Consider the following 16,268-nt stretch of genomic DNA (forward strand, 5'->3'; position numbering starts at 1 on the left):
GTGTTTTGCGACAAACGACAACTTTATAAAATCAGTGTAGCAACTTTTAAAAATCATCATATCGTTTACTTGGCAAATTCGAAGGACGAACTTGTCTTAGATTTCACCCATCTAAATCATATCATATTTGCACATAACAATATACCTACTTACTTCCCATTAAAGTATAAATTCTACAAATAAATAATACTCAACAATATTTAAAATAAAATGAGCCAAGAACGTTTATCGATAAAACCTGATAACATTGAAATCTTTTGTACAGCACTAAAGCCGCCATGTTTTGTGGCCAGATGACGTCACAGTGGCACGAAATTTTGGTTGACGTTTCATTTCCATAGGTTTCCTACTTCATTGCTGTTAACGCGTCACTTCGTTCAATGTCAAAATTCTCGCGTTACTTGTGTTAAAATCGTATTTTAATGAATTTTATAATAATTTAGTCGTTTAAACATATTCTAATTCAGTAATTTGATTTTTCAGTTAATAATTTATAATTTTAAAACAACAATGGATATGGTAAGTGTATAAAACCTGTAAAATCGAATAATATATTTTGCATGTGTTATTTTCTGGAAGTACCTAACCTAAAAGTTGAAGACAATAATTATGAAAAATATTCTTATATTACAAAGACGTATATTCTTAATATTTACTCAAGCAAAATTCAGTAATAACAGACATTAATATTTGCAAAGCGTTGTTCAAATGTAGTGTTTTGTTTCAAAACATTTTCTATCTATTGGCTATTTATTACCCTATTACCACATCTTTACTACATATTATTAAACATGAATCGATCAATTTTGGAATTTCCATGTTCAAATAGAAAGGTTTCATTGATTTATAGTACTTACTTAGCATATTTTTGTAATTATTCCATTATATTCTTATAAAATAATTTCTAATAAACAACATAGCCCACAGTGGGCTTTCGTTTGGTGATTGACTATTGGTGATTAAACGTTGTAGAACCGTAATTAAAACTGAAAACACCAACAAACCTCCAATTATTAGGTTGACAAATTGAAGTAAAAATGGACAGAATTCTCAGGTATTCAATTTCACAGGGGAATACTGTCATAATAGACAAACAACATGAAACACACTGTCGCTGCATCCAATTGGGTGGAAATATTTTTGGGATGCCTACATTAACTGAACTGCTAAAAGTAAACGCAATGTAAATAAGTGCAAGATAAAAAAAAAGAATTTCAACCTAATAGACAAAACTTTATTTCAATAAAATCCTCAAATGCTTACATTTTTATTTAAAACAGTATTTCACGTTATATGAATAAGTTAAACCTAAACTTACTCTCCACTTAACTTAACCAACAGTAATGAACTGACAAATTTTCTTCAGATTTCCGAAAAGTATTTTATCAAATCCACGACTTGAACACAACTAAAGATAAATTAGTGAAATCTGTCAAATTGTACTCTAGTAACGTTCAATCGAGCAATATCTTTTCGTATTATTCACAGCGGACAGCTTTTATGTGAAAAGTAATGAGGTCAATATCTTAATTATAATCCATCTATCACCAGTTTTGGTACTAGGTTCATGTGGTTCAGATAAATTAAATTTAAATTGTCATATTAGCCTAGTGGTTAATATTTTTACTTAGTAGCCACAGAAGTCTATAGATATCACAACGTCATAAAACTGAAATGTCAAGAGCTGATGCCCTGTTCTTCAAATATAGAATTTATCTAGCATAAGGAAGCACTAGACTAAATTTTTATATCAAAGTCAAGTCTGAAACACAATTAGAAATTTCTATTTAAGCTATAGGTAATTTGAAATATCCAGTTAATTAATAGTTTGATAAAATTAAGTATAATATAGAAAAACAAAAAAAAAATTGTTTTAAAAAAATAAACTACTTCATAGCTGAGTAATACACAAATATAGGGAAGACACGGCAAAGATTTAGCTACAGACAAGAGTTTCAACATTTCCATACTGTGTTATGTCTTAACGACAAGGAACATGACTGAAGAAAAACTAACAAAATGTAATCAATGAACTGTTAAACGCCTCCAACTCTACAATGATATTCATGAATGGCATTGCTTCGAGCCACGCTGTAGTTTTCTGCTACCAAAATGCAACCAAAATAAATTCTGTAAACACGTATTACACAAGCAAAGGTCCTTTTATTCCAATAATCAAAATCAAAAATCAAAATCAAAAAAAAGTTTTATTCAACATAAATGAAAGTACATACTTGTTGAACGTCAAAAGAATTACCGCCAATTCACAAGAATTAGCCTCCGTTCTGAGAAGAATTGGCAAGAAACTCAGCGGGCATGTTTTTTTTTTTTTTTTAAATACTTATTAGATTTTTATTTTTATTTTAAATATTTTTTTTTTTTTAAATATTCATATTACAATAAGTAATTATAACATAACAATTTTACAATATTGAAATTCCCGGAGCGAGCAACTCATTCCCACTTTGTGCAATCTTCTAGATAATCATTGACTTTATAGTAAGCTTTATTGCACAGATGTTCTTTAATAGTTTTCTTAAACCGATGTATATGTAGGTTCTGAACATCTTGTGGGATTTTGTTGTACAGGCGCACAGACAAACACCCGAATGAATTTCGTATCTTATGTAACCTACTCATCGGCATAACAAGCTTGTGTTTGTTCCTAGTATTTCTATTATGTATGTCCGACATCTTAGGAAACTCCTCAATATGTTTACGAACATACATCAAATTTTCAAAGATGTACTGGGATGGCATAGTGAGAACTTTAATTTCTTTAAATTTTTCCCTCAGGGATTCCCTTGAGTGCATGTTATAAATAGCACGTATAGCTCTTTTCTGCAGAATAAATATCATTTCTACATCGGCCGCATTGCCCCATAGCAAAATGCCATAGGACATGACACTGTGGAAGTAACTAAAGTAAACTAAACGAGCCGTGTCCGCATTTGTTAACATTCTAATTTTTTACTGCGTATGCTGCAGAACTAAGCTTACTCGCCAATTTATGAATATGAGGTCCCCACTGCAGTTTGGAGTCCACTGTTATACCAAGAAATACGGTTGACTCAACAAGCTCCAATGATTCCTCAGAAACAATTACATTACTATCTACTTGTCTCACATTTAAAGATGATTTAATACATTTTAAAGTAAATTTAATACATTTCGTTTTCTTACTATTCAATAATAGGTTATTGATACGGAACCAATGAACCACACACGAAATCGCATCATTCACTTCGTCATAGACTTGTAATTGTCGTTTAATTTTAAATAATAAAGATGTATCATCTGCGAATAATACGACCTCGTGTCGGGACTCAATAAAACTAGGCAAATCGTTTATATATATTAGAAATAAAAAAGGACCCAAAATGGAACCCTGAGGTACACCCATTTTCAACGTGGTGCCTGAAGATCTATTTCCTTTCACATCTACTGTTTGTATCCTTCCTGATAAATAGGAAGTAATAAGTTCCAATGCACCATCCCTAATCCCTAAATCCCTAAAAAGTGATGTAGTTTCCTCACCAATGTTTCATGTTCAAAACAGTCAAATGCTTTGGATAAGTCACAGAAAATTCCAAGACAATCATGCGATTCCTCCCAAGTTTGAAATATATTTTTGATTAGATAAGCACCTGCATCAGTTGTAGAGCGACCCCTTGTAAACCCGAATTGTTTATTATGAAGCAGGTTATTTGAATTAAAATGTTCTAAAAGTTGTGCCAAATAATTTTTTCAAAGATTTTACTCAACGTAGGGAGTACTGAAATAGGTCTATAGTTAGAGGGGTCATCAGTACTACCAGATTTAAAAAGAGGAATCACTTTACCATGTTTCATTAAGTCAGGAAATACACCACACTTAATACAATCATTAAAAATACTAACAAGATGAGAAGCAATAATGTCTATTACAGACTTCAAAACCTTTACTGATATTCCCCACAAGTCAGCTGTATTTTTTACATTAAGGCTATTAAAACTTTTTATTATATTGTTTGAATTAATTTTCTTAAATTTAAAAATTTCATTGCATTTCTTGACATGGTTATGCAATAATATTTCAGCTGCTGTGGGGGATGAATTTAGAGATGTGGTAGTTGAAACTGGAATGTCAGAGAAAAACTTTTCAAAAGCATTAGCCACACCTTCATGACTAGTTACCAATTTATCGTCTATTTTTAACGAGAATTCTTGATGGCTATTTCTGACTTTTCCACTTTCTCTACCAATGATGTTCCAAGTCACCTTTATCTTGTCAGGGGCATTTTTGATTAAATCACTTAAATGTAAAGATTTTGCCGCTAAACAAACTTTTCTAAATAGTTTGGAATAGTTCCTGACATATTGATGAAATGTTTCATCATTATTATAAGCTTTTTCAGAGTACAGATCATACCATTTTTTTCTACTTTTGTACACTCCGGTGGTGGCCCACTCGCTGAACACCGTTTTGTTTTTTAATGTTACAGTTTTAGGAATAAATACATCAGTAAAGACCATATTAATTCTCTCAAACATATTCTGGTATGATAAATTTGGGTTTTTGTTATAAATAATTTCTGAATGTTCTTGCTTAATATTATTTCTAAACTTCTCAATTCGTTTTTTATTAATAGGAACAATCACAAGAGTATTTTTATCTTTAGAATTCATAATAGATTCAAAAGACACAAATTGTCCACTATGGTCTGATGTTAATTGATTGATGTTGTTAACAAAATCAAACCCATTTTTTGTCATAACAACATATCGACGCTTGAAAGGCAAACGTGACTAAGCGACAATCCGTGAACTTTACAGTAGACTAACTTAAAGTTGAAATACCTGAAAACAAAATTTATTTTAACGAATCTAGCTGTAGTAGAATCTAGCTAGTAGCTGTAGGATTGAAATGATTTTAATAGACCTAGAAATATATTTTTTTGCGCATTGAATATGGTTATTGCCTATCATTTATGTACAAAGCAGTTATTGTCGCTTAGTCATGTTTGCATTTCAAGCGTCGATATCATCTTCTCGCATTAAAACTGTATAATCTCAAAACTTACTAAGTTTTACAGGAGAGTGTTTTAAAGGTTTAACATGATATTTTGAATATTAATCAGCTTTGCAACATTTATTTTTTAGTTTTTAACAGTTACATTATTTGTCTTTTAAAATAAGATAAAATTATGTATTAATTTTGTTAATAGTAGTCAAAATATAGGTAAACTAAAAAAAAAAACTAAAACTAAACTATGCTCTTTTGACAATATTTATGAGAAAAATACTGGAGATACTAAATGATTCTGCATATTAACTCTATTTCGAATATTTTTGAAAATTGTACACTTTTAATGCGAATAGACGATATTACAATAAGCCTAATAAATATCAAATCAGCTAAAGATAATTAAGTCCACAAATTCTTGAATGAAATAATTGCTTCATACAGTTGCAGGGCGGCACGATGCAGCCTCCCCTACCGGCCGCACCACTGCTGACCACACTGGTCCCCGCCGCGGTCCCCGCAGCCCCCGCCCCCGCTCCCGGTAAGTATGACGACGACACCCCGAGGTAGGAAGACCGGTATTAGTAGAGGAGCCCGCTAACGCCGCTGGGTTGTGCTCGCTGTTGCAGGACCCGCGGAGCAGAGAGGTCGGCCGACGCGCGCCATCGCACACCGCACGACCGACACACGTTCACTCGCTCAGTGATCCGTTGTTCTGCTTTCTGTTTCAGGCTAGATATAAGTTAGGTAAATGCTAAGGACAGACTGCGGCCGGGAGCGGCGCCGGCTGCTACGCGCCACGACCAATGTACTTACCTCCTTCTACCGCCCGCCTGCCCGCGATGTATGACTGAAGCGCTTCCGTCCTCCTGGTGCCACCGCACTTGCCCATCGCTACCGAGAGCCTCTGAACGACATGTGAAAGGGTGTTGAGTGTGTCGGACGGTCAAATGTTAGAACCGGCTACTCGCGGGTAGAGAGGGACGGAGGTTAGCGAGCGTGTTCGGTTGACTTGATGAGAGGTGGCATGCACGCGTCCACTGCTGTAAGCCAACTTAACCGAGCGGCCACTCGGTAACGTGTGCGCGTGTGTTGCAGGTTTCGTCGCCCCCATCTACGACTTCAAACAGCAAGGAGACGTATTTACGGGTTAGTAGAATTAATAATGTGCACAATAGCTTTCATTTCAGTTTTCGTATTGAGTACGATAAAATTGAGTAATGTTTAGGGCCAGGAGCGAAATGCGCAACACTGCCGGCCATCCTGGGCGGCTCGCTGCCGCGGCTGTCGTCGGAGCAGGCGGACGCCGTGGCCCGCGCTAAGAAATACGCCATGGAGCAAAGCATCAAAATGGTGCTCATGAAGCAAACCCTCGCGCACCAGCAGCAGCAGATGGCCTCGCAGCGCACGCAGGTGCAGCGGCAGCAAGCCCTCGCGCTCATGTGCAGGTAACCGAGCCTCGCGGCCCCTACCCCGGCCCCTCCCCCGCACCGTGATGTAAGCGATGACGGTAGGCTCCCGCCCCGCGCTGGTCGAGCCCTTGACCCTTTTAGCTGAAAAGATCTGATGTACAAATACGTGCTTAAATCTTAATTCTGTTAAATACAAATACTCATCTAACAGTTTTGGCTCAGGGTGTACGTGGGTTCGATATCGTTTGAATTGAAGGAGGACACCATCAGACAAGCGTTCCTGCCGTTCGGGCCGATCAAGTCCATCAACATGTCGTGGGACCCCGTCACGCAGAAGCACAAGGGGTTCGCGTTCGTGGAGTACGAGATACCGGAGGCCGCGCAGCTGTCGCTCGAACAGATGAACGGCGTCATGCTGGGAGGAAGGTTCGTGCCCTCCCGATATTACATTTGTATTCTGTTCCTCATTCAGAGTAGATAAATGTATAGTAATATTTTAGGAACATTAAAGTCGTCGGGCGACCTTCCAACATGCCTCAGGCGCAGGCAGTCATTGATGAGATCCAAGAGGAAGCCAAACAGTTCAATCGGATATACGTCGCCTCCATACACCCGGAATTAACTGAGGACGACATCAAGAAGTAAGCACATTGGAGGATGTTTGTTTTCTCAAGGCATTAGTATATTTTGTACTCATCTGTGACTTTTATTATTAGCGTGTTTGAAGCATTTGGACCGATCACATATTGCAAACTGGCTTACGGCACCTCCCAACACAAACACAAGGGCTACGGGTTCATCGAGTACGCCACGCTGCCCGCGGCGCTCGAGGCCATAGCTTCCATGAACCTGTTCGACCTGGGCGGGCAGTACCTGCGGGTGGGGCGCGCCATCACGCCGCCCAACGCGCTGGCCGGGCCGCCGCAGCCGTCCGCGCTGCCCACCGCCGCCGCCGTGGCCGCCGCCGCCGCCACCGCCAAGATCCAGGCCATGGACGCCGTCGCCTCCAACGCCGTCGCGCTCGGCCTCACCAAGCTCAACGCGCTCGGCGTGCCGCCCGCCGCCGCGCTGCCCACCCTCGCCGCCGCGCTGCCCGCCGCCATCCCGGCCGTGCTGCCCGCAGCCTTACCTGGAGTGATCCCGGCGGCCCTGCCCGGAGTACTGCCGGCGGCCATTCCCCCTCCGGGCGTGGTTATCCCTCCCGCTCCTCGGGTCGGCCCCCTTCCCGCCGACCTGCCTCCCCCCACCCCTGCGCCGCCTCCCCCCGCACCGGCCGCACCCCCCACGCTCACGGAGGCGGAGGGTCAGCAGCAAGCCGCCTTACAGCAGAAACTACTGGATGCGTCACCCGACACCTTGCAACAGCAGGAGTCCCTTTCAATATCGGGACAATCAGCACGGCACCTCGTCATGCAGGTAGGTCCGGCGCCCGCTCACGTGTCAGTGCGTGTGTCGTCAGTATGACGTCTGAAGCTTGGTGTCGTTACAGCGGCTAATGCGGCGTCGAGCCTCCCGCACCGTGCTGCTGTGCAACATGGTGTCGGCTGACGAGGTGGACGAGGCGTTACATCACGAAATCCAGGTCCGGTTCTGTTACTCGCTCCTCGTGCACTTGCCGGTGCTACCGGTTGTCTGTTACGACTGTTCACTCTTCGTTCTGTGCAGGAGGAATGCTCGAAGTGGGGCAGCGTGGAGCGGCTCGTGATCTACAACGAGCGACAGAACGAAGACGACGACCCCTCGCACGCTAATGTTAAGATCTTTGTACAGTTCGCCGAACCTGAAGGTATGTTATTAATTACACACCCTGTAATCTAACTAAAGGTGTGCAAACGGGCTTTCGTTGTATGTTGTGCATTTAGTTTATTGTAAGTTAATTAACAATATAAAATGATAAGCTGACAACCTGACAACAACTGACCGGAAATGTAATGGATTAGTTGATTGTAAATGCGAAGGATTAGTTGATTATAAATGCGAAGGATTAGTTAATTGTAAATACGAAGGATATGTTGATTGTGAATGTGAAGGATTAGTTGATTGTGAATGTGAAGGATTAGTTGATTGTGAATGTGAAAGATTAGTTGATTGTAAATACGAGGGTGTAGTTGATCATAAATGTGCAAGAGGGATTGATGTGCACCGGGGTGTTGCGTTGCCAGAGGCGAGTGCGACGGCGGGCGCGCTCAATGGGCGGTACTTCGGCGGGCGCACCGTGCGCGCCGCGCTCTACGACCAGGACCTGTTCGACCACGGAGACCTCTCCGGGTAGCCGCGCCGCCGCATACATACACTTACTCTACTAAATAATAATAAATAAACTTAAGATTAACTTTGTAAAATGTCTTTCATTTCGTATCCTTACTCACTGTTCGGTGTAATACAACCGAACATCTTAGCAAGCAATTTTTTTTTTTTGAGTTGTTGTTTTTCCTACCTAAGCTGAGAGCCCTGAGAGGCTATATCAGCGTCGTCTTAACTAGTAGGTGAGCTCACGGGGCTCAAACCTGACCACGTTGCTAACACGAATCCTAGCAAGAGCTGTGCTTTGCAGAATCTACCACCGGATCGGAAACGCGACCCACTGAGAAGATCCGCCGAGAAACTCAGTGGGCTGTGTCTGAGGGTAGCAAGCAATAACGCCACACTGTACGTTTATTTAAAATTGCAGTTGAACAGTAACAGCAGTGGTACAACAAGCTGGTTCCGCGGAAGTCGGGTTCGGTCCTCGCGACCGTAACATTTAACATTAACATTTATTAATTACAATATTAACATATAACAATAAATAACATTTATAGCACAGAACATTTGTACGTGATTGTGTGTATTAAAGTGAGTTAGTAAAATCCGGATTTATCTATACTTAATATTATAAAGAGGAAAGATCTGTTTGTATGTTTGTATTGAACAGACTCCGAAACTACTGAACCGATTTAACAAAATCTTTCACTGTTGGAAAGCTACGCTATCCCTGGGTAACATGGGCTATATAGGTATTTATTAAATTTAAAAAAAAAATTAGGGATCTTTACTGAATCTCCAATAATCTAACCCAATGTGTAAAAAAATTACCTAAAATTCTTTACATCGCGTGCGCTACTTCCCAAGCGAAGCCGGGGCGGGCCGCCAATCATTAATAAACAACTACTTTCTACAGTCCCTGGGTGAATCTCAACTTTTTTCAATATGTTGTGAACCCGTTTCCTTTTATTGTGGCCTTATTTTGTTGTTGAAGGCTACGAGCCACCTAGGGACGGGAGTACCAATTAGTAGATGACTTAAGTACCTATCAAATTGCTTTTTTGTGTCTCCGTCAATCTTATTTAATGTTACTACCCCGTAATAATACTGTCACACTTATTGATTCCTGTTTCAGAACACCATAAATTACTTTAAACAAAAAGCTTTATTCGAAGATTAGCGTTAAAAGCCCGCTCAAAGTTTTCAATCAGGAAATCACGTTGTATCCAATGTTTTAGATGTTTTGATGTTCATACCCGCCGACGCTGCTCCATCGATCACAAGACTTATAATAAAATTACGCGCTACAGTGTTATAAATTGAATAATATTTAGCGTTTGATCGATGGCTTACAGAACGCGCCACGATTTTATTTAAACCGGTTCGGTGGAATTCCTAAGTACCTAATATAAATAAGTACCTACATCTCATCCAAGGATCACAGGTTCGAAGGAAGGAAAGTATGTATCCACCACTACAGTCGGTTTGTAAGTAATGTGTACCTTACATAATTGGACTTTAGAAGTACAAATGAATGTCTACCATTACAATGGTGGTATTTATGGAATTTGTTAGTGCTACAGGTGACGGATTCCATAGGATAGACCATTCTAACCGGCGCCATCTAGACGGGCTTCGGATAGCCTGCCGACCGAAAGGGCTAGTGGTCGTGGCGCCGACGACCACCGGTCCGGCGTCCCGAGGGGGAGGGTGATGAGAGAAATGTGCTCCGCACTAAACGCTTCTCTTTCCCCCCTTTGCCTTTTCATGAATTCTGTCTCATGCGAGGTTTGGATGCTGGTTATTGAGCGACAGGAGGTTTTAGTCGGTTCAACTCCGACATGGCCCCCCTTCATCTCCAGTGGAGGGCAGAAGTACGGTGGTTTCCTCCTGACAAAAAAAAAACCGGTGACGGAAATTGAGATTGATTGAGAAATACAATAGCTTAAGTACAATGTTGGCGTCTTTGAATTCCGATCCAATTTTTCTAGTGAAGCTTCCGGCGTGTTTTATGGGAGAGTATTAACAAAAATGTATTAATGATTACATGTATTATTTCAAAATGAGTAGATGACAAAATTATAACTGATTACCTAAATACTTATTACATTGAAGTCAACTTTAGGTTTCACTTTTAAAAGAGCACTTGTTGCTTAATTTTTGCTATAATTGCGCTAACAAAGAGTAAATAATTACCCTTACATAACATAAACAACGCGATCATAAATTAATCAATCAATCAAGAAAGTCAGTCTACAACTTCACAACCAAAGCCTTGAAAATCAAATTCCGACAAACTTCGAAAGGATTAAATTAAAAGTTTCTGGTCTACAAATCAAAGATTGGCGATTCGATTGAAGTAACAATTGCTGGAGCCCGTTCATTAACAGCACCTTCACAACTTTCTGATTTATTCGATATTCGATTTGATCGTGAGATTTGAATTTTTGATTTTCATAATTCGCTTAGGTACATTCGATTTTCTGAAAGTTTTACAGTTGATGTAAAGTTTTTGTTGAATTATATTTAACTTATTTATTGATTGCTTAGGTGGGTGGACGAGCTCACAGCCCACCTGGAGTTAAGTGATTACTGGAGCCCATAGACATTTACGATGTAAATGCGCCACCCACCTTGAGATGTCAGTTCTAAGGTCTCAAGTATAGTTACAAGGGCTGCCCCGCCCTTCAAACCGAAACGCATTACTGCTTCACGGCAGAAATAGGCAGGGTGGTGGTACCTACCCGCGCGGACTCACAAGAGGTCCTACCACCAGTAATATATAAAAACTGTTTTTTTTGTTCAGAGTACTAGAAAGGTGTTACATTGAACATAAGAATCCCGAAGGCAATCAACGAGATGAAGCCATGACTTATTCAGAACCGCGGAAAATAAATCGAATATCGTGAGATCCGTTAAGGAATGATTTTTTATTGACAAGGCAGACGCAAAAAAGGTGTAGTTAATATAATATTTATCAACTGGCTTATATTGATCAAGAATAAAATTATAGTCAGGTGGGTTATCATAATTATAGCAATTTGATAATGTAAACAAACAGAAGTAACATGATTTTTATTATTGTCTCAAAAGACTGGTATTCATTGATATAATCAAGTCCAGGGTTACGCTGAGGCCTTACCCACTGCATAAGACTGCTCTAAAACCTTGTTTGAAGAAAGATATTCTGTCATAACGCTCCGAATGCACCATGAGGGTGAGTCATTTCCAAAGTCATAAGGCGTCGTAGTCTAAAGAATAAGACGCGTATTCCGATAGAGGCACCCGTCACGTGCGGACGTGCTCATCGTCCACTCGATCGCCCGGTCTTTGTTCGCCCGGCTTTTGTTAGCCCGGCCATTGTTCGCGCGGCCTGTGTTCGTGATACATCTGCCGACCAAGTGTGTTTCCTGGAAGCTTTTATTTGTTTTGTTTTAGTTATTTTTGTGTTCGTGTAACATTTGCCGACAAAGTGTTTTCCTGCAAGTATTTATTTGTTTTGTTTCTTTTTGTAATTTCTGTTTTGTTGTGCTTTTTCTTTGTCCTGTAGTAATCGCGCCGCATTGCCACCTGTGTTCAATAGAACCGCTCAGGTCCGAGAAGTTGGGGCCTCGCCGCAAGGCGAGTGTTTTCATGACCCGGGGCCGCCCCACCTGGGTACTCAGCGATCATGGACGCTGTATTCGCGGAATTCCTCCGACTTCGCCACCCACAGCTCGCCTCAGAGTTTCTGGCCTTCAAGGCCAATCACACTGCGAGCCCTCTCGAGGACTCCGCCGCGCTCGCTGCTCCTGCGTCGCCTGTACCTGCGTGCAGAGCTTCTGCATTGAGCACCGCAGCCTCTGTCGTGCCTGCCGCTCCCGTGTCGCCTATACTGGCGAGAAAAGCTGCTGCGTCGTCCGCCGTGACCATCGTTTCAGCTGAGCGATCATCCGCGGCCTCCGTCGCGCCCTCTAAAGCACCTACACTTGCTCGTAGGTCGCCTGCACCCGCCTCCTCGTGCTCCGACTCTGACTCGGACATGGAGGTCGACCTCGCCCCCGCCTCATCGACGGATGGATTCACCCTGGTACAGAAGGGTAAGAAGCGTGCCGCGGAGTCTCGAGCTCCCGCGGCCGCTAAAATTAGCAAAGCCGTGAACGCGTCGCGCCCCCGCCCTCAGACTCCCGTTGCGCCCCCAGCCCGTGCCACTCCGTCGCCGCGTCCGGTGGCTCAAAATAAAACCCAGACCCCTCCCCCGGTTATCCTTCAGGAGAAGGCAGCTTGGGATCGAGTTTGCCTGGCCCTTAAGGCCAAAAATATAAATTTCACGAATGCCCGTAACCTCGCGAACGGCATTCAAATTAAGGTTCAAACACCCGACGACCATAGGGCCCTCTCTTCTTACCTCCGTAAGGAGCGTATAAGTTTCCATACGTATACGCTCCAGGAGGAACGCGAACTCCGTGCCGTCATACGTGGCATCCCTAAAGAGTTGGATGCCGAACTCGTCAAGGCCGACCTTCTGGAACAAGGCCTACCAGTAAATTCAGTGCACCGCATGCACACCGGCCGCGGTAGGGAACCATATAATATGGTTCTAGTCGCCCTCCAGCCTACCCCCGAGGGTAAGCAAATTTTTAACATACGGACCGTCTGTAGGCTCTCCGGTATCGCCGTCGAAGCCCCCCATAAAAAAGGCACTCCTAGCCAGTGCCATAACTGTCAACTGTACGGGCATTCTTCCCGTAACTGTCACGCGCGCCCCCGATGCGTCAAGTGTTTAGGCGATCACGCTACGGCCCTATGCACTCGCGATCAAAAAACCGCGACGGAACCGCCTAGCTGCGTCCTGTGTCGAACACAGGGTCACCCCGCAAATTACCGCGGATGCCCCCGAGCCCCGAAAATAAATCGCCGCGTCGCCCGCCAAAACCGCCTCCGAGCTTCCCATCCAGACATCAAAGCCTCGGCACCCTCTGTGTCGCAGGCTAAGCCAGCGTTCGTTCCGGCGCCGGTGCCCAGTGGCTCGGCCTGGGCGAGACCGCTGCCGTACACGAACACGGCTACAACTCCCTCCTCCGCGATTCGTCCCGCCCCCGCGACTCGTCCCACCCCCGCGATACGCCCCTCCCCCGCGAATTTCCCTCCGACAGCGTCCGACAATCTTGCTCTAGCGATCGACTTCTTTCAATCGATTAACTTTAAGCGCGTTAACGCTTTAGGTGACGCCATTCGCGCTGCCTCCACTGCACAACACTTCATCGCCGTTGTGCAAGAATACGCTGACGTATACGCGTCGTTAAATACGTACGTCCTCCCCTCGCTCCGCCGGTAATCAATGGCGTACATAAGTAGAATAAAGCCCCTATCCGTAACGATAGGATTTTTTAACGCTTACGGTCTCGCAAATCAACGTGATCAGGTTTGTGATTTTTTGCGTGACCATCAAATTGACATCTTTTTGGTGCAGGAGACCCTGCTTAAGCCCGCGCGCCGCGACCCTAAAATCGCGAACTATAACATGGTTAGGAACGACAGGCTCACTGCTCGTGGTGGTGGTACCGTCATTTACTATAGACGAGCCCTGCACTGCGTCCCACTCGACCCCCCCGCGCTTTCTAACATCGAAGCATCAGTATGCCGAATCTCACTGACTGGACACGCGCCGATCGTTATCGCGTCCGTTTATCTTCCACCGGATAAGATCGTTCTAAGCAGCGATATCGAGGCGCTGCTCGCCATGGGAAGCTCTGTCATTCTGGCGGGCGACCTTAATTGTAAACACGTCAGGTGGAACTCGCACACCACAACCCCGAATGGCAGGCGGCTTGACGCGTTAGTCGATGATCTCGCCTTCGATATCGTCGCTCCGCTAACCCCGACTCACTACCCGCTAAATATCGCGCATCGCCCGGATATACTCGACATAGCGTTATTAAAAAACGTAACTCTGCGCTTACACTCGATCGAAGTAGTTTCAGAGTTAGATTCAGACCATCGTCCCGTCGTTATGAAGCTCGGTCGCGCTCCCGATTCCGTTCCCGTCACGAGGACTGTGGTGGATTGGCACACGCTGGGCATCAGCCTGGCTGAATCTGATCCACCATCGCTCCCGTTTAGCCCGGACTCTACCCCGTCTCCTCAGGATACCGCTGAAGCCATAGACATCTTAACGTCACACATCACCTCGACATTAAATAGGTCATCGAAGCAAGTTGTAGCGGAGGACTTCCTTCACCGCTTCAAATTGCCGGACGATATTAGGGAACTCCTTAGAGCTAAGAACGCCTCGATCCGCGCCTACGATAGGTATCCTACCGTGGATAATCGTACTCGAATGCGTGCCCTACAACGCGACGTAAAGTCTCGCATCGCCGAAGTCCGAGATGCCAGATGGTCTGATTTCTTAGAAAGACTCGCGCCCTCCCAAAGGTCTTACTACCGCTTAGCTCGTACTCTCAAATCGGATACGGTAGTAACTATGCCCCCCCTCGTAGGCCCCTCAGGCCAACTCGCGGCGTTCGATGATGATGAAAAAGCAGAGCTGCTGGCCGATACACTGCAAACCCAGTGCACGCCCAGCACTCAATCCATGGACCCTGTTCATGTAGAATTAGTAGACAGTGAGGTAGAACGCAGAGCCTCCTTGCCACCCTCGGATGCGTTACCACCCGTCACCCCGATGGAAGTTAAAGACTTGATCAAAGACCTACGTCCTCGCAAGGCTCCCGGTTCCGACGGTATATCTAACCGCGTTATTAAACTTCTACCCGTCCAACTCATCGTGATGTTGGCATCTATTTTCAATGCCGCTATGGCGAACTGTATCTTTCCCGCGGTGTGGAAAGAAGCGGACGTTATCGGCATACATAAACCCGGTAAACCAAAAAATCATCCGACGAGCTACCGCCCGATTAGCCTCCTCATGTCTCTAGGCAAACTGTATGAGCGTCTGCTCTACAAACGCCTCAGAGACTTCGTCTCGTCCAAGGGCATTCTCATCGATGAACAATTCGGATTCCGTACAAATCACTCATGCGTTCAACAGGTGCACCGCCTCACGGAGCACATTCTTGTGGGGCTTAATCGACCAAAACCGTTATACACGGGAGCTCTCTTCTTCGATGTCGCAAAAGCGTTCGACAAAGTCTGGCACAATGGTTTGATTTTCAAACTATTCAACATGGGCGTGCCGGATAGTCTCGTGCTCATCATACGGGACTTCTTGTCGAACCGCTCTTTTCGATATCGAGTCGAGGGAACCCGCTCCTCCCCACGACCTCTCACAGATGGAGTCCCGCAAGGCTCTGTCCTCTCACCCCTCCTATTTAGCTTATTCGTCAACGATATTCCCCGGTCGCCGCCGACCCATTTAGCTTTATTCGCCGACGACACGACTGTTTACTATTCTAGTAGAAATAAGTCCCTAATCGCGAAGAAGCTTCAGAGCGCAGCCCTAGCCCTAGGACAGTGGTTCCGAAAATGGCGCATAGACATCAACCCATCGAAAAGTACTGCGGTGCTATTTCAGAGGGGAAGCTCCACACGGATTTCCTCCCGGATTAGGAGGAGGAATCTCACACCCCCGATTACTCTCTTTAGACAACCCATACCCTGGGCTAGGAA

The 16,268-nt window shown here is 43.8% G+C and overlaps 1 protein-coding gene across 4 annotated transcripts; it reads left to right on the forward strand.

The window, feature by feature from the left end:
* The first annotated feature begins 304 nt into the window (after nt 1-304).
* Nucleotides 305-8,758, forward strand: hfp (Poly(U)-binding-splicing factor hfp). Of its 4 annotated transcripts, XM_089736369.1 has the most exons (12): nt 305-519; nt 5,449-5,545; nt 5,634-5,651; nt 5,736-5,812; nt 6,103-6,153; nt 6,233-6,452; nt 6,639-6,842; nt 6,917-7,057; nt 7,133-7,832; nt 7,906-7,998; nt 8,082-8,202; nt 8,579-8,758. In XM_089736369.1, the coding sequence occupies exons 6-12, from the start codon at nt 6,337-6,339 to the stop codon at nt 8,686-8,688; spliced, it is 1,485 nt and encodes a 494-aa protein (XP_089592495.1). In that variant the 5' UTR covers nt 305-519; nt 5,449-5,545; nt 5,634-5,651; nt 5,736-5,812; nt 6,103-6,153; nt 6,233-6,336; the 3' UTR covers nt 8,689-8,758. The 4 variants fall into 4 exon arrangements, with proteins under 4 accessions (XP_089592495.1, XP_089592493.1, XP_089592494.1 ...); XM_089736367.1 differs by having other exon boundaries at nt 353-519; nt 5,634-5,812; XM_089736368.1 differs by lacking the exon at nt 5,634-5,651 and having other exon boundaries at nt 354-519.
* The last annotated feature ends 7,510 nt before the right edge of the window (nt 8,759-16,268 follow it).

This window comes from Bombyx mandarina, chromosome 21 (assembly GCF_030267445.1).
Source record: "Bombyx mandarina strain Sakado chromosome 21, ASM3026744v2".
Classification (NCBI taxonomy): domain Eukaryota; kingdom Metazoa; phylum Arthropoda; class Insecta; order Lepidoptera; family Bombycidae; genus Bombyx; species Bombyx mandarina.